Source organism: Myotis nattereri, assembly GCF_964212035.1.
Source record: "Myotis nattereri genome assembly, chromosome: 16".
Lineage (NCBI taxonomy): Eukaryota > Metazoa > Chordata > Mammalia > Chiroptera > Vespertilionidae > Myotis > Myotis nattereri.
The window spans coordinates 17,298,075-17,320,582 of NC_138091.1; the positions used below are offsets into that span (position 1 = coordinate 17,298,075).

General features: G+C 50.4%; 1 protein-coding gene across 1 annotated transcript; it reads left to right on the top strand.

Annotated features, from left to right (window-relative positions):
* Positions 1-4,508: 4,508 nt before the first annotated feature.
* Positions 4,509-22,150, top strand: LOC308531809 (C-type lectin domain family 10 member A-like; the record flags this gene model as incomplete). Its single annotated transcript, XM_081108919.1, has 9 exons — positions 4,509-4,575; positions 10,606-10,722; positions 16,530-16,625; positions 16,717-16,788; positions 16,891-16,962; positions 17,060-17,146; positions 17,234-17,385; positions 21,451-21,557; positions 21,743-22,150. The coding sequence occupies 9 exons, from the start codon at positions 4,509-4,511 to the stop codon at positions 21,897-21,899; spliced, it is 927 nt and encodes a 308-aa protein (XP_080965045.1). The 3' UTR covers positions 21,900-22,150.
* Between the last annotated feature and the right edge of the window lie 358 nt (positions 22,151-22,508).

A 22,508-nucleotide genomic window follows, 5' to 3' on the forward strand; every position in this document is an offset into this window, starting at 1 on the left:
GTTCACCCCCAACTGCCCTCCCCTGCAGGCCTCTTGTTTCCTAACCACTCCCCTGCCAGCCTGATTGATGCCTAACTGATCCCCTGCTGGCCCAATTGCCCCAACCTGCCCTCCTCTGCTGCTCTGGTCAGAGAGAATCATTGATTGGCTGCCTCCTGCACACCCCCTACCAGGGACCGAGTCCAAAACTCAGGCAGATGCCCTGACTGGGAATTTATTGGTGACCTCCTGGTTCATAGGTCAACACTCACCATGGAGTCACATCAGCTGGACTTGCTTTGATTCAGGTCTTAAAGTTAGCTAAGGATCTTGAAAATTATGTTTCAGCTGACACACCATAGAATTAAATTGTTATCAACAGAATATTTTAAAGATTATAATTCAATTTTGCTTAATACTTTTTTCAAATATTAAATGCGTATATTATACTCCACACTGATCAAATTAGGAAAAAGACATATAGCTGTTTATAAGCCAAAAAATTTATTACACCAATTTGATCTTGTGGACTTAGATTTTTATGGAGAAATGCTTTTAAGCAAATGATTTCTGTGAGAGTGATGTTTCTACAAGTTTGAACATTCAGCATTTTATGGTTGGGTCACAACATGAGGAACTGTATTTAAAGGGCCAGAAGGTTGAGAACCACTGGTCTAAGGAAGCTCTGGGACACCATGAAGGATAACAATATCCACATCATAGGGGGACCAGAAGGAGAAGAAAGAGAGCAAGAAATGGAGAACCTTTTTGAAGAAATAATGATGGAAAACTTCCTAAACCCGGTGAAGGAAAAAGACACACAAGTCCAGGATGCAAAGAGAGTCCCAAATGAGATGCATCCAAAGAGGTTCACACCAAGACACATCATAATAAAAATGTCAAAGGTTACAGACAAAGAAAGAATTAAAAGCAGCAATAGAAAAACAGGTAATTACCTAAAAGGAACTCCCATAAGACTGTCAGCTAATTCCTCAACAGAAATATTTCCAGCTAGAAGGGATTTACATGAAATAGTCAAAGTTATGAGAAACAAAGACCTATAATCAAGACTACTCTAACGAGCAAGGCCATTATTTAAAACTAGAGGCCCAGTGGATGAATTTGTGCATGGGTTGGGTCCCAGCTGCCCGCAGTGCAATGGCAGGTGGGAACTGTGGGCCCTGGCTGCCTGTGGTGCTGTGGTGGGAGGGAGCTGTGGGAATAGAGCCATGCTGCCATCTGACTGGCCTCTGGGTCCCTCCCCCCGCCCGCAGGATCTGGGGAACCGGAGCCATGCTGTGATGGGACTGGACCCTACCTGAGGGGTCCCACATTGTGAGAGGGTGCAGGCTGGGCTGAGAGATCCGCCCCCCCCGACCCTCAAGTACATGAATTTTCATGCACTGGGCCTCTAGTGTTATATATTTCTTACTCATTTATTGTATCTGTCACCCACCAGAATAGAAGTTCTATGAGGGCAGGACCACTTCTATCTGTTCACAGTTCACACTGTTCTCCCTTTGCCTAAAACTAGGGTGAGTGTCTGGGAGGGAAAATCCTGTGTACCAGTCCTTTAAAAAAGGGGCTTTGTCCCTGGGTGGTTCAGGTCTCTGGCTACTGGAAGCACAGATGCTGGTTGGTGCATGGTGGCTATTGCCAGTTCTGGCTGTCCAGGTTGGTGTGCCCTGCCTGGTGTCCAGGTCTCTCTCCTCTCTGGGGGAAGCCTCTGCTCCCTTGGCCCGCAGCTCCTGGTGCTGGGCCAGTGCCCATTGGCTCCTTGCCTTTCCTACCAGTTTTGAGGAGGTCTCTGCCCTTCCTAATTTAAAAGTCTCCTCTTCAGCCAGTCTTCAGCTGGTATTTTAGGGTGACTATTCCCCAGTATAGTTCAGTTCTAGTTAAATTCTTGAAGGAGGTGGGAGAAAGATCCACCTACTCCGCTGCTATCTTCCAATTCCCCCTCCCATGATTCTGCGGGAACTGAATGGTTAATGTGTTGCTCAAAGTTTGTTCATTATCCCCAGATCCTCCTGTCCCAATCTGGACAGGTATCCTACTGTCCTTCACCCTCTTCCCTCCTTCTGTGAAGAGTGAACAGAGCTAGGCCAGAGCTGGGGGAGCTTGGTGGCTCAGGCCCCAGAGGAAGCTCAAAGTCTAGACCATGGGTGGGCAACCCCTGGCATGCATGCCAAACATGGAACGCCAGTAACTTTTGCTGGCACGTGAAAACCTCTCTTATAATCTTCCATTTACAATTTTTGTGAACATTTGAATGACTTAAATGTTAAATTATAAGGAACTGGCAAGACACTTGATGTTATGTTTGGTTACATAAAGGCTTTTGAAAAGAAACTGGAAGTCTTTAAGGGGGATGTAGATGGTGAGAGATTTAGATATTTCCCAAACCTCAAGAGGCACATCAAAGACCTCCCAAAAGATGACAGAACAGACTTTCAAAGCCTTCAAAAGCTGTTTTTAAATACCATCGAGTCAACTATTGAGCAGCTCTTCTCAAGATTTGTGAAATTCAGAGAACTGGAAGAGAGAGCAAAATTCATGAGGTTTCCAGACAGCATGAGACTGGAAGAACTAAACTTACAAATATTTGCATGGCTAGACATGGCTGAGTTTGAAATGCAGTTGATTGAATTTCAGAGTAGCTCAATTTGGAAGCAGAAATGTATTGACCTTAGAGTTGACCTGGAAAACATTGTAAAAAAAGCAATTAGAGACAGGAGTACCAGAGAGAAGTGTCGAAAATGAACTATTGAGGACTTGGAATGCCAGTCCAGAAACTTTTTTCTGTTTAGAAAACTTTGCAACAGTGTTACTATCCATGTTTTCATCCACATACGCTTGTGAATCTGTGTTCTCAGTGATGAATTTTGTTAAGTCTCCTAATAGGAGTAGCCGGACAGATGAAAGTAGTAGCTTGTGCATATCTCTGAAGGTCACAAAATATAAACCTGAGGTAAAATCTCTGTCATCAGTGATGCAGCAGCAAAAGGCCCACTGATAATATCAAATGGAGTCATAAAGTTTTCTGTTGGACTATCAGTGTACATGTATACATTAAAAAATAAATGTATTTTTCATCATCATATACTGTGTTTTTGTCACTCGAATGAATTTTATTATTTCTTCAAGGTTCTTCACATACGTACACCTTAAGAGATATCAAGTAGGCATAACATGTTCTCAAAAAATTAGGGTTGCCACGCAGAAGAATTTTGAGTCAGAGATTTTCCTGGTTTTGGCACGCACTCACAAAAAGTTGCTCATTCCTGTTCTAGACACTTGGGTTACGATTGAAGAAGACTGAGAAAAGGCTCCTCTGGATCTGGGTGTGCAATGGTGGAGACAGCATCATCTCTGGGAAATGCTGATGCAGGAAGTAAAATGGGGTGTGGGGCAAAGAAGAAGCAAGAGACTGTACCTATGGACGGCTCTGGGAAGGGTTCCTCTCCACAATGGCAACAATGAGGAAGTCAGGGGAGCTCAACAGAAGCTGAAAAGGACACACCCGGGAGGCAGATGGGGTGGTGGTGGGGAAGGGGAGGGGCGCGGTGTGTGAAGGGGGAGCAAAGCTGGCCCTATATATAGCTTCTTCACTTGCACAATCTCTGCCTGGGTTCCAATGATCATTTATTGCCAAAGTTGAGGAAAAGGAAGATCCCAGGTTACAGAATTCTGGGCTTTTAGACACAGAGACCAGCAGGACTCCAGCCACTGACCTGAATCCTCCCTCGCTCACCTCTACCCCACTCTCCAGGATTTCATTTTATCCAACTCTGCTCATTGCTGCAAGGCAAACCCAAGAATCACAGCCTCCAGACTTTGCACAGGTAACTGGCTGGGGATGCAGGTGAGACCACGGGGACAGGGAGGGAGTAAGAGAAAGCAGGGAGAGGGAGCTGTGGGTCTCAACTGGGACTGAATAGGAAGAGATATAAAAGGGCAGCTTGGAGATTCAATGAGCTGGTGGAGATTTCATACTCTATTCACATAACTGCTTTGGGTTGCCCCATCTCTAGCACAGCTCCAGCCCCATCTACAGCCTCCAGCCTAAATGCAGCCCTAACCCCATTACAAACACCAGCACCAACCCAACTCTCTTCAATTTCCAACATCAACATCAAACTTAGGCCCCACTCCATCCATGGCATCAACATCAGTATTGACCCCAGTCCTAGGAGGAGACACAACCTTACTTGCATCCCCAATGTAAGATCCAGTCCTGGTAATTCCCTTAGCTCTAACTTTACCTTTACCTTCAATCCCACATTCAACCCAATCCCAGCCCAAAGACCAATCCTCACCTCACTTCCAACCTCTGCTGCAAACCCAGGCCCATTCCCATTCATATCCCTAACCCCTGGTTCATCCTCAACCTGAACTTCTCTTGCCTCAACCCCAGCCCTGACTTCAGCTCTAACCTAGTCCCAGCCTTCTCTGTCTCCTATCTCCAGCCCCAGCCTGGTCACTGGCCCTGCCTCCATTTCAGCTCGGACAGCCTCAGAGTTGGTCCAAGGATGTCAATGAACTATGAAGACCTCCAGTCCTTGGAGAGTGAGAAGAAAAGCCAGGGTTCTAGAAAGGGTAAGAGGAAAGGAGAAATGGTGTCTTCTAAAACACTCTCTTAATATGTTTAGAAGGATCTCTGCTCTCACAATGTATCTGCACCTCTACCATGTGCACTGCTGGGGTCCCCGACACTGCGGGGGTCCCAGACTCTAGCTCCAGGTGGTTGCAATATGAAGAGGAGTTGAGAAGGACGGGATCAGGGTGGACCAAAGCAATCCTGGATGCCTATACTCTGGGGAAGGTCATGAGCATTTACACTGGGAGAGTGAACAGTCATTTTTGGAAGAAAAACGGTGGCAAATGTTAGGTTAGGTGGCTCAGGAGGTGGCGCAAGAAATAGAGTCCAGTGAATCAGAAAAGAAAGGAAAGGAAAAGGTTTATTCTGCGTCCCCGGGAGACCCATGTACCCCAAGGACAGGGCACGTGGATTCACGCCAACAGGGAGGGGGGTGCTTTTTTTATACTGCGGTTGGGTGAGGGGCGGGGACATGAGCTGAGGAATTCTCTGCTGCAGGGAATGGGCGGAATATTCAGGTCGAAGTTCTTATCTGTGTGGGGGTATGTGAATTCAGGGAGAAGAAGCTGGTATCTGTGTCTGGCACCTTGATCTGTGAGAAATTCCAGGGGAAGTCCATTATCTTGTCATGTCTGCATGTATCCGATCCTGGGCTCTCTCCGACCTAACATCCCGGCCTTTTGGTGATAAGGGACGGTGACTCGTTCTGGCTGCTTCCAGCTGGCTAAGGGCGATGGAGTGGGGGGGGGGGGGGTTAAAGGCCAGGGTTAGGCAGAGGCAGGTCGGAGGGCAGCCAAGTGTAGGGATGGAGCAGGAGCTGATTCACAGTCACTCGTGACATCTCCGCGATCCGGGAGTGGATGAACTTGAGGAGGCAGGGGGCTAGGAGAAAAAAAGACACAGATGAGAATCAGGGGCCCTATCATGGGTAGGACCCAGGTGGCTAAGGGGCTTTGGAACCAGCCGGAAGGAGAGTTGTCCTGGAAGTGTCCTGCATGTAGTTCTTCAGTCAGCTTAGTCAGGGTCTGTACGTTTACGTTTTGCTACTCCGGACTCATTGATGTAATAACAGCATTCTTCCTGACGGAATATACAGGTTCATCCATTTTCTGCAGTCAGAAGGTCTGAGGCGAGCCGGTTCTGCAGGGCTACTTGGGCTACTGATGTCACTTGTCACTGTAGGGAGGCTAAAAAGAGGCGGTAGTAGACTCCAGGGCTAACTGGAGCTTGTCATTAAAGTACTGAGCAGTGACCAGACTGTTCCCGAGGGCCCCCCCCCCCGCGAGGCCTATCGAGGTAGCGATACTCACCCCTAACATGACAGGGGGGAAGGCAGCCCGGCGGGTCCAGGGATGGGATGGAGGGAGCAACCAGTGAGCTCCGACTCTCCATACAAGGTTAGTTGGGGAACTACTGTGACCACGAAGCAAGGCCCGGGGTCAGAGGAGTTCATGCAGTTCCTTAAGGTGCTGTTGCACCAAAAGAAGGTACCTGGGCTGGCCTTGGTGAGACTGGCTGCAGTGTGGTATGACAGTCTCTCCCGTGGCAACCCCACAGGTGTTGACATCTTGATTACACCTGTCTGGGTTCCACTGCCAGGTGACTTGTTTGCCGTTCTGGTAGTAGGTTTCACGGACCTTGAACCTCCACACATAAGCGGGTGGGGGTGGGTGTAGGTTGCTCAGGGCCAGGAGGAGAAGGAGGAGGGGAGGGCAGTTAGGGAAGACCTTAGTGGGGCCCAACACCTCACATTTATAGATGTCATGTTGCTCCGGGTTCCTCTTGAGTCTGGAGAGGTGGTGCCAGGACAGGTCGTCAAGCTGGGGTCGCCAAGCAGCTTGGCCGCAGTGGGGACTGTGAGGATTACAGTGTGAAGTCCCGTCCACCTAGGCTCCAAGGCTCGTGGTTGTAGGTTCTTAAGGAGGACCGAGTCACCAGGGTGAAGGGCTGGTCTTGGGAGTCCTGGTCGGTCAGCTCTGGCTTGGGCAGAAACCTGTTCTCGTGTTCTCGGAGCAATTGCCTGGTTAAAGACAGATATGGGAGATACGTACCAAGGGGAGGGGGATCAGTAAGAAGACGGTGGTTGAGCAAGAAGAGTTAAAAGGGCTCAAGAAAATGGGGCTCCTTGGTGTAGCTGGAGTTTGGTCAGGGCCATGGGCAGGAGGTCCGGCCAGGAGCTGCGAATTTCTAGAGAGAGTTTAGTTAGATGGTTCAATAGGTTGGAATTGAGTGGCTATGATGAGGGTTTGAGCCAGTGACAGATATCCAGCAGGATGTAGAGGAGGAGGGACTGATGTCAGAGAGTAGACGGAAAGTTGTGTTGATGAGGGTGGGCATAGGAGTAGGCCCAGGGTTCGTAAATAGAGAGTGACACTAGAGGATTTCCCATCCAGACAGTAGAATTGATGACTCCCCCATCATTCCGTGTCTGTTTCACCTGAAAATATGAAAAACCTGAGCAGAATTGGAGGGTGCCTTGCCAGGTGAGAGCCTGTCAGGAATGATGGGTCATCCGATCCCGGATGGTGTGGCCGAATCTTCTTCGGGGATGGTGGGAGGCACTCGGTGAGCCTGAGAGAGGTAGGTATTGCAGCGAAAGTGGGAGAAAACGTTAGAATGCGCTGATATCCAAAGGAAAATGGAAGGAGCAGTGGAGGCCAGGGACCTGGAGGCTGGAGAAAAGGCGGGGAGGGAGGGAGCAGGTCGCGCAGCCTGTTCCCAGACCTCTAGCCCCTTGGATTTTAAAGTTGCCGCATTTTTTCCTTTGGGGAGGGTGGAAGGGGATGGGGCGAGGTCAGAGCAGTTTTCAGTTCAGAGGAGGGGACAGTTGTGGCGGAGAGAAGGAGAAAAGGCGTTCACAGCGAAGACTGAGCTAGGCAAAGACTGAGCTAGGCTACGACTGAGCTAGGCTACTGTGGTCAGGGACAACTGGGCCCCATAACGGGATGCATGGCAGTGGAGGATCTTTGTCCCTGTAAAGGGAGGGGGCCAGGAGTGGGAGGAGCAGGGAAGCTGAAGGGCTCAGAGTGACTGCAGAGTGGCCACTAGGATGGTGAGGATGTCTCGTCCTAACAGGGGCATGGGGCATGCTATCATCAAGGAGGCAGGGAAGGGGTCCAGTGGCCAGAGGGCAGGTGGATTTGCCGTCAATACCCATGTCCGAGATCTTGGAAGGATAAAGGGGCCCTAAAAAGGAGGGCAGGACAGAGAAGGCAGCCCGGGAAGGTGACCTACTACCTTCATTGTGACCCGAGGCTCAGCGAGGGGATTGGAGTCATCGAGGCTGGGCTTCTTCAGTCTTCAGCCAGTTCCAACATGGCCAGCGGGTGGGTCCTGGACTGCAAGGGTGGTCCCCCCCCACGCTGAGGCGTAAGGGGCCCGCCACTTTTCCAGGGCAGTCACTCTTCCAGTGACTATTTTGACCGCACGCCGGGCAGGGCTTGGTCGGAGCTCGGGGCCAGGGGCACTGCATTGCCCAGTGGCCTTCATTTCCGCATTTGAAGCATCCTCCGGTGGCGTTCCTTTCGTTGCACCCCCACCGAGCACGGCCCCCTTAGGGCCATGGCTGCCGTCAACCTCAGGGCCACAAACAACTAAGGCGTGTCTGCAGGTCCACCTCCTGTGGAAGGCAGGCCTCCCATTCTGACTGTGCCTGCTCCTCCAGGGCATTAAGAACCTTCAAGGCCATTTTTCACTCAATCTCGGACCTGGGTTTGAGGACTAATAAAGACCTTAAAGGTCGGGTTAGAGAGTGGGGGGCATAGATTCAGACTATGCCCTCAGTTCCTGACGGGACTATGGCAGGGGTAGAATGGGCACAGAAATGGAAGAGGCTGTTTTGGAGCTGACGTTCTTAGGATTTGGGCTCTAGGGGAGAAGGAAGCTTCACGTTAAGAGGGTCTGAAGAGAGCACAGCTGCAACCTCCCGCAAAGGGAACTGGCCGGCCACCGGTGAATTAAAGTGCTGGCAGTCATGGTGGCGGAGTTACAGCAGAGCGCACAGAGGAAGGCGGACGGTTAGATCTTACAGAGGGCACTGCGTGGGGTACAGGTTACTAAGGCAGGCTGTAAGGGAAGGGGAGAGCGCGGGAGAGGTGGCCTGGGTGGGCCTGGGAGAGGTATTGGCAGTTCAGTTTAAAAGCTGCAACCTCCCAGGGGCAGAATGGAGGAGGAAGGACAGAAGGAAGGTAGAGCCTACAGACGCTTGTGTGCACCGACTGGGAAAGCAGGCAGAGGCGGCAGGGGACTTTGTTGCCGGCTCCCGCAGTGGCTACGGCTTTAGCGGCTGCGGCGGTGCGCGGACGGACCAACTGCACGGAGGAGGGCATGGGGTTGTAAAAGGCGGTTTGAGTTCCCGGCAGCCATGGGGCGGGCAGAAGAGGGGAGGCGGGGCCAGTGGGTCGACGGAAGGCGTGGCTGGAGGAGAGTCCAGCAGGGAGGAGGAGGGGAGAGTGTGGACGGACAGGGGCACGAGGCAGGTGGGAGAGCGGCGGCTTACGCCAGGGGAATTTGTGGTGGCCTCTGGTGAAGGGGGGTGGGAGAGCACGGAGACAATGATGATGATTACGGCGCTCCGCCACCCACACACAGCACATGAACCCACCTCCACATGCACCACACACCGCGGGCTCAGCGGTGCGGGGAGCGGCACGGTGCAGGGACAGCCCGGAGGGAGAAGGACAGGACTAGGAGAAATGGCGGAAGGAACTTTGGGGGAGGGACGGGGAACGCAGAGAGATGGAGAGAGGCTGAGAGAGAGACTGAGAGAGAGAGACTAAGAGAGAGAGACTTGGGCAAATTTCCCAGTTCGCTGGCAGAAATTACGGGGATCGGTGTGACCTTAAAGTCAGGGCCCCGTGTTTAGCCAGATCGGTGAGCTGGCACCCTAAAGGTGTGCTCAGGTCAGGTTTGGAATTTGGATTCCCCGTGCAATATACCCGTGGCCTGTAGCGGGGCTAAAGGCTGGCGTCCCAGCAGTTTAACCCACGCTACGAAGGGACGGAGGGACCGTGGGTGGGGTAGAGGCGTCCCTGCTACCCCCCAAGGTCCGGAGGAGCCTTCCTGGAAGGGTCCGGAGAGGCAATCTCTGATGTGGCCACGGTTTACGGACAGAGATGCCGGCGGGCGGGTGGCCACCTGGGACCGGCACGGGGCGGGGCGGGACTCACCGCTGATGCTGCCAAACTGGGAAAAGTTGCTGAGCTGAAGAGATGAGGTCCTGATGGGTCCAGAGCCACGAGGAGGGAGAGGCGGGCACCCTGAGCCGTGGAGGGACGGCCAAAGGGAGTGCTCGCGCCACCCGGGTATCAAGGCACCAAATGTTAGATTAGGTGGCTCAGGAGGCGGCGCAAGAAATAGAGTCCAGTGAATCAGAAAAGAAAGGAAAGGAAAAGGTTTATTCTGCGTCCCCGGGAGACCCATGTACCCCAAGGACAGGGCACGTGGATTTACGCCAACAGGGAGGGGGGCGCTTTTTTTATACTGCGGTTGGGTGAGGGGCGGGGACATGAGCTGAGGAATTCTCTGCTGCAGGGAATGGGCGGAATATTCAGGTCGAAGTTCTTATCTGTGTGGGGGTATGTGAATTCAGGGAAAAGAAGCTGGTATCTGTGTCTGGCACCTTGATCTGTGAGAAATTCCAGGGGAAGTCCATTATCTTGTCATGTCTGCATGTATCTGATCCTGGGCTCTTTCCGACCTAACAGCAAACCTGACAATACAGATAAGCATGAGCCTGCTGAGGGCCTGGCTGCCCTGGCTCACTCTGTGTCCCCCTGTCCCCAGTCCCAGCCCTGATGATAAGACCTTACATATTGCCATCGTGTTGACATAGGGATGAGGGGCTCTGGTGACTGAGAACTTGTGCTGGTCCATGAGGGGTGAGATGCCTGGGCATCCCCTGCACCACAACCTCTCCCCAGCTTTACCTGCACCACTCTTCATCCCTGACAGGTCCCTGTGGCCCTCTGCTCTCCCCCGTGTCTCTCCTGTCCTCAACCTCCATGTCCTGATGTCCTCTCCTCTTGCAGGGCTGCCTCCTCCCCCAGCCTTCCTGCAGCATCTCTGCTCTGGCCCCTGGCCCATTCTGCTCTCTCTGGGCCTCATCCTTCTCCTGATGATTGGCATCTGCGTGATTGGATCCAAAAGTGAGTGTCCCAGGATGGGCAGGGAAGGGGGCGACAGTGGGGTACAGGAACCCAGGCACTGATGATTGTTATGCCCAGAATTCAAGATCCCCAAGAAACCACGCCAGGGAGCCAGTCCGATGCAAAAGCAGAAGGTCCTTTATTGAGTTAGCTAACCCGACCCGGGCATCCAGTCGACGCAGCGACCGGAAACCGAGTGCCACTCACGAGAATAGTGAGGGGAGGGGAGCTGACTGTGGGCCCTCCAATTGGCCAGGCGCCAAGTTGGGTCTTGTTCCCCGGGCGTGGCTAGCAGGGGCCTGGACCTCCGGGAAGAAGGCACTCCTCTGCCTCTGCCCCAACATGGAGGATCCAGGGCAAGATAGAGGGCATAGCCCTCGCCCTTTCATTCCCCCCTTGTCTTGGAACTTCCGGCTCAATCATGAGACGGACTGCACTTTTATTTCACCGTCGCTAGGGGCCCATAGCACATAGAACTATCAACTGATCTATTTTATACATTTAATAAATGGTCCGGTGGAAGGGAAAGAAATCATTTTAGCTTTAATAACTTTTATTGAAATAGGATTTTTCTTCTTAAAATTCCTCCATGGCTATCAAAAAGCCAAATCAAGATTAATTTATTTACTGTCCTGATGTTTGCATAAACACAACAAGAATGGTAACTGACTACCTTTGCTGGAATTTCATGGTTGAACCTTAATGTGCCCCGTAGGGCCAGGAAGCCAAGCCATCCAGCTGCCATCAGGCCTGCCTGCAGTATCTGCTGAGTTAGGTGAATCCCTCACCTGTAGCAACTCCACCTGAGCCCACGCTCCGGGCTTTAAGGCCCATTTCAGTAGCCCTCCTACTCGTTGCGGCCCAGAGTGTGTGGGGGTTCTGCAGGGATGCAGAGGCATCTTTACTGCTCCCCTTCTACTCTTATCAACCGCCAGTGGTGGTAGGGCATGGGCCTGATGCTCCAGCGCCAGCCATTTTCAGGGCTCCTAGGCAGGATACCAGGCTTTCTTCGTAGCATTCTTAGTGGCTTCAAGTCTTTAGAGCTCAGACAGGGCTCTTTAAAACATGATACTCCAGTCAAAGTTTTCCGTTAATAAAACCACTATTAGGAACCAGTCTTACTGAATCTATGCAAAGACACGTACTTACTTAGCATTGCCAGATTTCGGAGGAATTACATAAGGAGAAAAACATACTGATTTACTCTAAGATTTTCTGACTTTCCTTGCTAATTTCTTTTCATGGATTTAAAACAAAATAGTAATTGTTGGTCCATGCCTCAGACTTTCTAGTCTAAACAGGCTTTTTCCAGCTTTACTACCCCTGACATGGGCATGGTGACTCAGGCCTGCAAGACAGTATTACAGGCTGTCAACTGTTAGCTGTCTCTCAACAGAGACCAAAACCTGATGGGCACCCTTCCCTGCCCAGTTGGGCACTTGTCCTCTTGGCAGCTAGACATCCTTTACTTTTGGGGGTCACCCCACACAGCTCCCTTCCAGGACAGCCAACATACATTCAAACCTGCAAAAGAATCAAAGGTTAATATAACATATCAATACAATGAAACATAATATTGGCATCATGGCCGCTTCAGGTAGCCAAATCTACCTCTAAACATGTGATCCTATAAATGGTCCTTGTCTCTTTGGAGCCATGTCCATGAAGATGCAGGCATTATCTAAGTGTATTACACAGTATTGTGGGGGCTCCTGGTGACAGGAGCGATCGCGAGTCATGTTACCGGCATCAGGCAGGTCAAGCACTCCGCAGCTTGAGCTTGAGCGGGTTGCGTTGATCTTGATCAATCGATGCTCCATTTGGTGATGAAGTCTCTCTGGATGGACCCAGGTCGTGACGCCGTCTACCTTGAGAGCGGTGGGGGTCTTCAGCACCACGGTGTAGGGACCCTTCTAACGTGGCTCTAGGGTCGCCCAGCAGTGCCTTCAGACGTAGACCCAATCCCCTGGTCTGTGCTGATGAGGAATTGGGTTTGGGCTGGTCTCATAGATGGCGCGGAGGCGCGGCCAAATGTCCTCGTGTGCCCTCTGGAGCCCTCTCAAGGAAAGAGATAGTTAAAGCGCCAGTCTCTGAGTCAGATTAGAACTTCAAAGTCCTGATGGCTTCTAGGTAATCCTGTTTATCAGTTACAACACTCTGCTTTTTGTCTTTTTACCAGTTCCCTTTGTGGCAGAGCAGCAACCAGGCCTCTTTCAAGGGAGTGCACTAGAAGTGGGTACCATTGACCAGCTTCATTCCCACCCACCTTTACAGATTCTAAGGTCCATTGTTTTATTATTTAATTCAGCATAGGCAGGGGGAAGGGCCCATGGAATCTCTGCCCTGAGGAACTGTGAGCCCCACCCTTAAATGTCCCAATCAGACTAGAAAAGTCACAAATATCTTTTAAATCTACCCCAGAATTCTAAAATCCCAACGTAGCACAGAATATATTTTCACACTTACATAAACAAATACAGTCTTGGGATCTTGAGCAGGTAACAGGAACACCGCCCAAGTCCCCTGATGGGGGCCTGACAGGAACAGATGTGGGGGCCTCCCTTTCCCACGTCCCAGGATGGGATTTTTGACCTATGTCTCATCCAGATAGAAACGGTACTCATATTGAACAAGGAAATCAAGACTAAATAGACACGATAACTAGATACATTTCCCATTAAGAACTTTGAGGTGCATGCCACATTTATATCACAAAATACCAACAAATCAGTTTCAGTTGTGTCAAGATACAGAACAAGTCCCTGAACAGAGGCAGTAGAAAACTGCCTAGGAATGCTTTTTTTTTCTTTTTATCTTTCTAAAAGATAGGCTAGATTCGAACCCTTAGCTAGTCAGAGTTTCGACTTCCCTCCGGAAGTCCCAGAGATGGTGAATACCATCTAGAAGCCATTCCTCCAGATACAGGACAAGTCCCTTAGAGATTCTTGATAATCTACATCAGTAATCCATTTATACAATCCCCTAAAAGTTAAAGAGGAAGGAAAGAACCATTCAATGTCCTTCAAGAGGATTAAACACATTGGATCCTCTGACGTTTCACTTAACATTTCTTTCTTTCTTTTTTTTTTTTCTATCACACCAAGGCCATGCTTTCCAGGTAGCTAGAACTCTTAGCCTTAATTCTTAAGTGATTAGCAATACATTTTAAGGGACACAGAAAAAAGAAAAATCTTTTTTTGGGTAACCTAGGTAAAACTTAGGAAAACATTTTCAACACTTAAAAACAGTTCTCAACATAATAGGATTCAGTCTTGACCATGGAATCAATTACTCTTAATTTGTGTATGATATATGTATAACTGTGGTTCTACTGAGAATTTAAGATATCTTTTAAAAAATGTCTCTATCTATAAGCCTTTTAAGAAATACGAGCTCTATTGTCGGCTCTTATAAAGCCAACTGCTCAAAACATTGGTCTATCATACCACTGAAATTATATTAAGACCGTGATTGCTAATTTATTAAGCATTAAATAAATCCGCGAGGCTAGCACACTTTTTGCCCCATCCGCATTTCCGCGGTAAAACTCAGCCTTAAAACTCCACCCCTGAAATTCCATCCTGCCCCAGTGAGCAGACACCCCCCTTGTGATTGGCCAAGTCAGAGGGCGGGGCTGTTCCAAGATGGCGGCCCCCAGGGGCGCGGCAGGCCATGCGGCCAACATGGCGGCTGCCAAGTCAGGCAGCTCAAAGTGGCGGCTGTCTAAACTGTTCTCTAACAGAAAAGATTATTTCCTTATTCTCACAATAAACAAGGGAAGAGCAAACCAAAATTCCTAAAAGATAGATGGCCAACATTATATTGTAGACAAACAGAAATCTCATTAGCTGTTTATACCCTTTATAATTATCTTAAAGAATATTAAGTTTAAACTGGTTTTTGTATTAAAAATCTTCAGTTGAGGTCACAAAATCAATCCTCTCTTCTCAATCAGATTAATAAGCAAAGGCATTTTCAATTAACAGATTAACTTTTATCATTTAGACCTCATATTAGGCATATTTAGATCAACATTTCAGTATTATAAATTTCAATGCTTTTAGATGATTTGCACTTAAAAGTTTTAAGTTTCCAGCCAATAAGCCTGGCATAGCTGCTAAAATGGTCACAATTTTCCTGTTGGGGAAGTCAAGAAACAAAACCATATTCACATGCAAATTTGACCATCAACTTCCTGGTGGTACTTGCCTCAGGGCGGGAAATTTCAAAAGCTACTTTAAATGGCCTTGAGAAACCTGCCTGTATTTCTTTCTTAGGTTCAACTTCGCCATTTTTAAGACCAAAACATCCCCGGTTTTTATTCTGTATGCAGCAAAAAGTCAAGTCCAGCTCAAAACTATGCGCACTCGTTTTCAAACTGGCCTTTTCCCTTTACATGTGCACAGAAATCCCGGATGCATTTATAAATTTGTAAACGCTTTTCAATTACAAGAAGGATTTTAATTTTAGAATACTTGGGGAGGGGGTGACCTGTTTCCACAGACCCTCACTCAGGCAGCCGCCCGACCGCCACACAAAGGAGGGGTGAGAGCAGTCCCCCTCCCTCCACATTCATACACTTTCACCAGACATTCATTCAGAGTTTAAACAATCCATTCAATTCCTAACAACTTCCCCATTCCTGAGGGAGCTCTAAAGCCTTCCCCAATCTCCCCGAAATTATTAATCCAGCAAGTCCACAAAACAAAACGGAAACACAAACAACCAAAGGGCCCAAAAAAGTACACCCTTCCAACTCCATGGAAGCAAAAAAAAACAAACAAACAAAACAAAACGAAATCCAGACGTTGGCTGCGCGCCAACCAGCAGGAGCGACCTGCCTTTTCTCAGATTGAGGGGTTCCTTACAGACCTTCCGACTCCGCGGAAGCAAAATTTCCCCTCTTCAGATGGAGGATTGGAGCGCCCGACTCCTCCTTGCCTGTCTCAGATTAAGGGGGTTCGTACAGACCTTCCGACTCCGCGGAAGCAAAGCTATACCCCTTCAGATGGAGGAGCGAGGCGTCCCTCGGCTCCTCCCACCTGTTGATCCCGTGCATCCACTCAGATCATTATTACAGGCATTTACAGGCATTTACAGATTTCAGAAGTGAGCTCACACCGGATAGATACACAAAACATACGACATAAACAAAACAAGAGACCTACCGCGGTCAGTCAGGCCCTACGGACTGGGAGTCCATCGCTGGTTTTGGGGATCCCGGACGAGCCCCCAAAATGTTATGCCCAGAATTCAAGATCCCCAAGAAACCACGCCAGGGAGCCAGTCCGATGCAAAAGCAGAAGGTCCTTTATTGAGTTAGCTAACCCGACCCGGGCATCCAGTCGACGCAGCGACCGGAAACCGAGTGCCACTCACGAGAATAGTGAGGGGAGGGGAGCTGACTGTGGGCCCTCCAATTGGCCAGGCGCCAAGTTGGGTCTTGTTCCCCGGGCGTGGCTAGCAGGGGCCTGGACCTCCGGGAAGAAGGCACTCCTCTGCCTCTGCCCCAACATGGAGGATCCAGGGCAAGATAGAGGGCATAGCCCTCGCCCTTTCAATGATGATCATGGTGGGTAAAGACGGCTGCTGGCTCTGTTGCTTACTCATGGATAATGTAGTCCAAGTGCCCAACCTCTGGAAGCCTGAGTTTCCTCTCTGCAAGCTTGGATAACAACAGTGCCTGTCCCTTGAAGTGGGGTGGCTGTGAGGACCCAATGAGCCAATGTATGTCAAGTGCCCTGCCCAGTGCCAGCACAGAGAGGACTGAGCAATCTTAGCTCTCATTGTCCCACCTGCCTGATCAGATGCCAAGATTCAGAGTGATGTGGAGACCCTGAGAGCAACTTTCAGCAACTTCACTTCCAACACGATGGCTGAGGTCCAGGCACTGCACTCCCAGGGTGAGCCTGGCTGGAAGGGGCTCTGGATGGGAGGGGTCGTGGTGGGGGAGAGGGGACTGGATCCTGAGCACTGAGTCCCCATGTCCTCCAGGGGGCAGTTTGCAAGCAACAATAACATCTCTGAAAGCTGTGGTGGCAAACCAGGAGCAGGAGCTGCAAGCAGGTGAGAGGCCCTCCAGGAGTGAGTGTGGGAGGGTGGGGGCCGGGCTCTCAGGACAGAGGTGGGGTGGGCACAGCCTGGGGTGCTGAGTGCCCTGCCCTCCAGCCCGCAGCCTGAATGACAAGGTGTTTTCTCTGGAGAGCAAGCTGGAGAGAGAGCAGCAGGAACTCAAAGCAGGTCAGACCCCTCCTCCCCTGCCCCTGGGCCTGGGGAGGGTATGGAGAGCCCTCATCTGGGCCCCTGCATTGTGCCCACTGCCCTCTGTGTGTCCCAGGTCATTCTGAAATGCTCCAGGGAGTCCAGCAACTGGTCAAAGGCCTGAACACCCTGCATTGTCAGCTGGCTGCGCTCAAGAGCAATGGTGAGTGGTGTGTAGGGCAGCGCCTAGCCCCATATCCTGCCCATGTCCCACTGGCAGCATCTCAGAACCTCCCCACTCCCAAACCAGGCTCTCAAAATAACTGCTGCCCCATTGGCTGGCTGGAGTATGAAGGCAGCTGCTACTGGTTTTCTCTCTCTCTGGTGACCTGGCCCCAGGCCGAGAAGTACTGCCAGCTGAAGAACGCCCACCTGGTGGTCATCAACTCCAGAGAGGAGCAGGTGAGGCCCCACCTCCCCAGCAGGAGGCGCCTCTGGAATGCAAACCCTGGGTGGCTGGATCAGGTGCTTTATCATTTTTTAACCTGGGGAAGAGTCCAGAATCAGCAGGCTGGCAGAACGCTGGGCGGTTCATAGTGGAGCAGCCACTGATCTAAGAGGTGGAAGGTTACAGCCAGGAGCTCAGGCAAAGGGGCAGGAGCCAGGTGAGCAGGGGGTGAGGGCCAGTCAGGAGACAGAACGCAAAGACGAACTAATTAAAGGCAGGACTCGGGTGCAGAGCGCCGAGGGGCACTGAGAGTCCTCCTCGCTGTGTGCCAGCCTGGGATGTGGCAGGAAGTTGGATGAAAGGGGCAGAGAGGGCAGGATTCCCAGGGACAGGGGGTTACTGGGTCCCTCCAAGGTCCTCCAGGTCTCACCTGCCCACTGCCCTGCCACCTCCACACCACAACCCCAAACACCAACGTTCACAGGGAAGTGCCAACCTGTTAGAATAGGCGGGGCTTTAACACACACACACACACACACACACGTGCACACAGGATGTTCATGGTAACATTTACCGAGTCCTTACTATGTGACAGACACTTTCATATGTATTCACTCCCTTAATCCTCACAACCCTACAAGGTAGGTATTCTTACCATCCCCACTCAGAGGAAGGGAGAAAGGAGGGAACTGGGAACAGGGGAGCTAAGGGACTTGCCAGGCAGCTAGCAAGTCAGGATGGAGCCAGAATTCAGAGCCACTCTGCCTCCTCCGCCAGTGTTTTCACTACCACATGTTGCCTGAATAATGACAAGCATATTTGGCTTTACCAACCAGGCTGAAACAGCCTGTTTCAATCCATTTGGACCTACACCAATGTCAGTTCCATGTGGGCCAACCCAAGATGCCAGTGCTCTGGGATCTGGCGCCCAAGTTCTTGATGATACAACTTCACAGTGGGCCTGTCCCTTCATCATTCTGAAGTGAACGTCAGTGTATGCTTTAATGCTTTTGCCTTGAATTCATCTTTATGCAACACAAATAGAACGGACCTTGATCTCTGTTCCCTCGCATTGGCTGAATGTATCTCTGGCCATCTTTTCATGTCCAACCTGTTATTTACCATGAATTGGGAGGTGAATTCTCCTGGACTATCTTCTCTGATCACCTGGCACTACAGTGGGGCCTTGACTTACGAGTGTCCCGACTAACGAGTTTTTTGAGATACAGCTGTCTCTCGGCCAATTTTTTGCACTGAGTTGATAGAGTAATTTGAGTTAAAGAGCTCCTTAACGAGCCCCGTCTCGGAACAAATTAAACTCGTAAGTTGAGGCCCCACTGTATTTGATTCCTCCCATCAGTCTTTGACACAGAGGCCTGGGTTTTGATGATTTGCACTCTTAGTTCCGTTATGCAGCTTCTGGGGGCGGGGGGGGGGCGGGGGGGGGGCGGGGGACGACGACTAGGCAGCAGCAACTAGAAGGTCTTGTCTCCAGGCACTTTCTCTCCACCTCTGCTGACTCCTCGGAATTTGGGGAACTGCCCAGCAGCCTCTCAGGGTGCTTATAATGCTCTGTTTGGGATTGAGGCTTCTCAGCCTTGGCTCTGTATTATAAGCCTTTATACTTGACGAGTTTAAAGATTCTGATTTCATTAACCTTGGGTTCCTCTGGAGCATTCAGATTTTTAAAAGTTACCCCAACTGATGCCTCTGTGCAGCCAACTTTAAGGTATTTTTCCTATAGGTTGTGCTTAAGTTTTGTTTTGTGTGTTTTTTTTTTTAAATTGAATGAGTCTTTTAACAGGTGTGTATCTCATTAATTTCTAATAGCTATGCTTAATCTTAATCTGTCTTTTTTCTGTTTACATTTGTTGTGTGAGATGTGTTCTTTTTGTCTTCTCTCCCCGTGGTATTTTGAATTAGCTGTAGCTTATTCTTAGTTATACGAGTGATTCCTTTTATAACTTTCGGTGATGGGCTGAAAATTATTGGCTTCAAAAAAAACAAGGAGTTTATGTAACTTTCCATATGAAGGATGAGAAAACCAGCACACTTATTCACACACCTCATTCTTCCCTTTTAAAATTGAGATTTAACCGACATATAACATTGTATAGATTTGAGGTTACACATGTTGGTCTGGTACGTTTACATATCGCGATATGATGACTAGAGTAGAGTTAGCTGTCACCTCTCTCTTGTCACATAATTATCATTTCTTTTCTGTGTTGAGAACAGTGAAGACCTAGTCTCTTAGCTACTTGGACGTGTATAATGCTCATTCTTTTCTCTCCTCAGTTCCTTAAGTTTCTGCCTGAAGAGTTGGACCGTTTTCTATCTTTAAATTTTGTAAATATCCAGATATATAAGTTGGTTGCTCATTCTATACTTTTGCTCTGAGGCCAGGAGAGTCCTTTTAATGTGTAAACTTAGGTTTCCTCACTTTTGAGAAGATTTTCTTGAGTCATGTATGTGAACACTTTTTCCCTTGTCCATTTGTTCCCTTTTTCCCGGGAACACGTCACCCAAAGGGATGCCCATTGTCCGCCTCCACAGCCCCCATCTTGCTGGCGTTCTTCCCATCTTGCTCTTCCCTCTGCATCCGGGTCCCTTTCTCAGGCCCATCTTTCATGTCTCGGACTTGGTTCCCCGCTGAGGTCCTGGGTTGTTTTATAAATCAAAAATCTTCTCTTGCATTTATTCTCTCTGCTCATTCTATTGTGTGATCTTTCTTTTTAAATATCCTCCTTGATATTTTATGGCATTCATCTCCTCTTTAATTTTTTTTGAGGCTGTAAAGGAGTTGCTCTCCAACATCGCCCTCCGTCCTAAAACTTGCCTTTCATTCAAAGCATAGTTTTCACCTCTCTTTTTGATATCACCGTTCTTTTTCCTCCTCCTCTTCCCCCTCTTCATTTTTGCATAAGTTCCATGATCATTTTCACCTCGGCCACTTTTATGAATGGCCACCGTTCGTTCTTGCCTGTTATTTACTATGAATTGGGAGGTGAATTTTCCTGGACTGTTTTCTCTGATCACCTGGCACTATTTGATTCCTCCCATCAGTCCTTGACACAGAGGCCTGGGTTTTGATGATTTGCACTCTTACTTCCGTTCTTCAGCTTCTGGGGGTGATGGGAAGAGGGGACCAGGCCAGCAGGCAGCAGCAACCAGAAGGTCTTGTCTCCAGGCACTTTCCCGCCACCTCTGCTGACTCCTCTGAGTTTGGGGAACAGCCCAGCAGCCTGTCAGTACGCTCCATCCTGCACAGGACATTGTCCTATGTGCAGGATTCTAGGACTCCAGGATGCTCCTGTGTCTGCCCTCTGAGGAGGTGACCGACTATCATCTTAGTTGTGTCTCCAGGAGGTGAGAGTGGAATTAGGAATTTCCCCGCAACTGCCGTTGGAGACCCTTCACACGCTGCCAAAGGGAACTAACTGTGGGGTGTGTATGTTGGTCATCCGTCCATCTGCTTTCTCCACACTCTCCCTCATACCAGGGCAGCCTCCTATTTTCAGCACCGACAGCCAGTCCCCTTGTAGCTAAGGCATCCTGGGGCTCTGGGCAGTGGGTCCAAATGGAAGCCCCAGGACCCGGTGAACCTCTGGAGATGACAGCTACACAGAAGCAGGAGCGGGGCAGAAGCCCCTGAGGGGCAGTGACACTGATGGCTTGGAGGGGGGGGGAGGGCAGCCGGCACAGGGGCCAGAGTCAGGATCCCGAGAGGACTGGAGTCCAGGTGGCAGCCAGGGGTTGAGGATGAAGAGGGGGCGGGATGGAGCAGCATCACAAACTTAGCACTGCATTGACTTTGGGGGCTCTCCCAACCCCTGCAGGTTCCTTAAATCAGAAGCATTGGAGGGCTTCTGAGGGTTAGATAAAATAATACCCATGAAGCATGTAGTAAATTATCTCAGAACAATAGCTAAGGTTACAAAGGAAAAAGCGAGGACCTAGTTTTGCTGCGGGCTGATGCTTCACCTTGGGGCAGATCAGGCTGGGGCAGGCTGAGGGCCCACAGCTAATGCCTGCACCGAGCACAAGGGACTAGACACTCCGTTTCACCTGTTTTCCAGAGATTCATTGCACAGCACTCAAGCTCCTTTTACACCTGGATAGGACTCACTGAGAGCGATGGCTCCTGGAAGTGGGTGGACGGCACAGACTATGAGAACAGCTACAGGTAAGTGTCACTTCCCCACCCCACCCATCCTTAGGGACCAAATCCCCCAACCCTCTCCCCTCTAGACTCCCAGCCTCCCAGGCTGCAGCCTCTGCTCCCTGAACTCTCCGAGGCTGTGCTTTTGTGAGGTGGGTGAGGGTTGCTGGGATGGGGTGGTCAGTCTGAGCTCTGTCCTGCATTCCTAGGAACTGGGCCATTGGTGAACCAAACAACTGGCAGGGGCACGGGGAGGGCAAAAATGAAGACTGTGCCGAAGTCCTGCCTGGTGGGCGCTGGAACGACGATTTCTGCCTGCATATGCAGCGCTGGGCGTGCGAGATGACGGGGAACATCACCAGCTAGGAGCCCTGACCCCAGCAGATCTCCACCTGCACCCCACCCCTACCCTGCTCCCAGCGTCTCTACTGGGGATTTGGAAGAAAGGAAGAACAGGCAGAGGCATTGGGAGGAGCTGAGGGAAGATGGAACAGAATGGTTTCAGAATCTCAGACCCCGGGACACAGATCCCGCCTCCTCCTGCCACTCACTGTGGGGTCTACCATTTCCAGCCTCCTCGGTGGAGAAGGAAAAAATAAACGAAACACTTGGCACTCTGTGTGGACTGGTTATTGGGAACGGGGAATGCAGGGTGCAAAGGAGGGGGCGCAGAGGGTCTGGGAGGCGGTTTAGTCCTAGACAGCTTCTCCTGGGTCCCCATTCCTGAGGGACATGGACCAGGGAGGGGAGGGAAGAGCTGGGAGCAGGAGCATTGGGGGGGTGGGGGGGGGGAGCTGGCTGGGCTGGGCTGGGCAGGGCCAGTGGGAGGGGCCGCCCACAGCCTGAGGGGCTCCTGAGGGAAGCACTTTCCCTGCAGATGGGGTCTCCTCCAGAAGAGGCTGCAGGGGCACCACACTCCCCTCAGCCTGGGAGCTGTGGCCTGGGCCGCAAGGCGGTGAAGAATGTTGTAAGAGA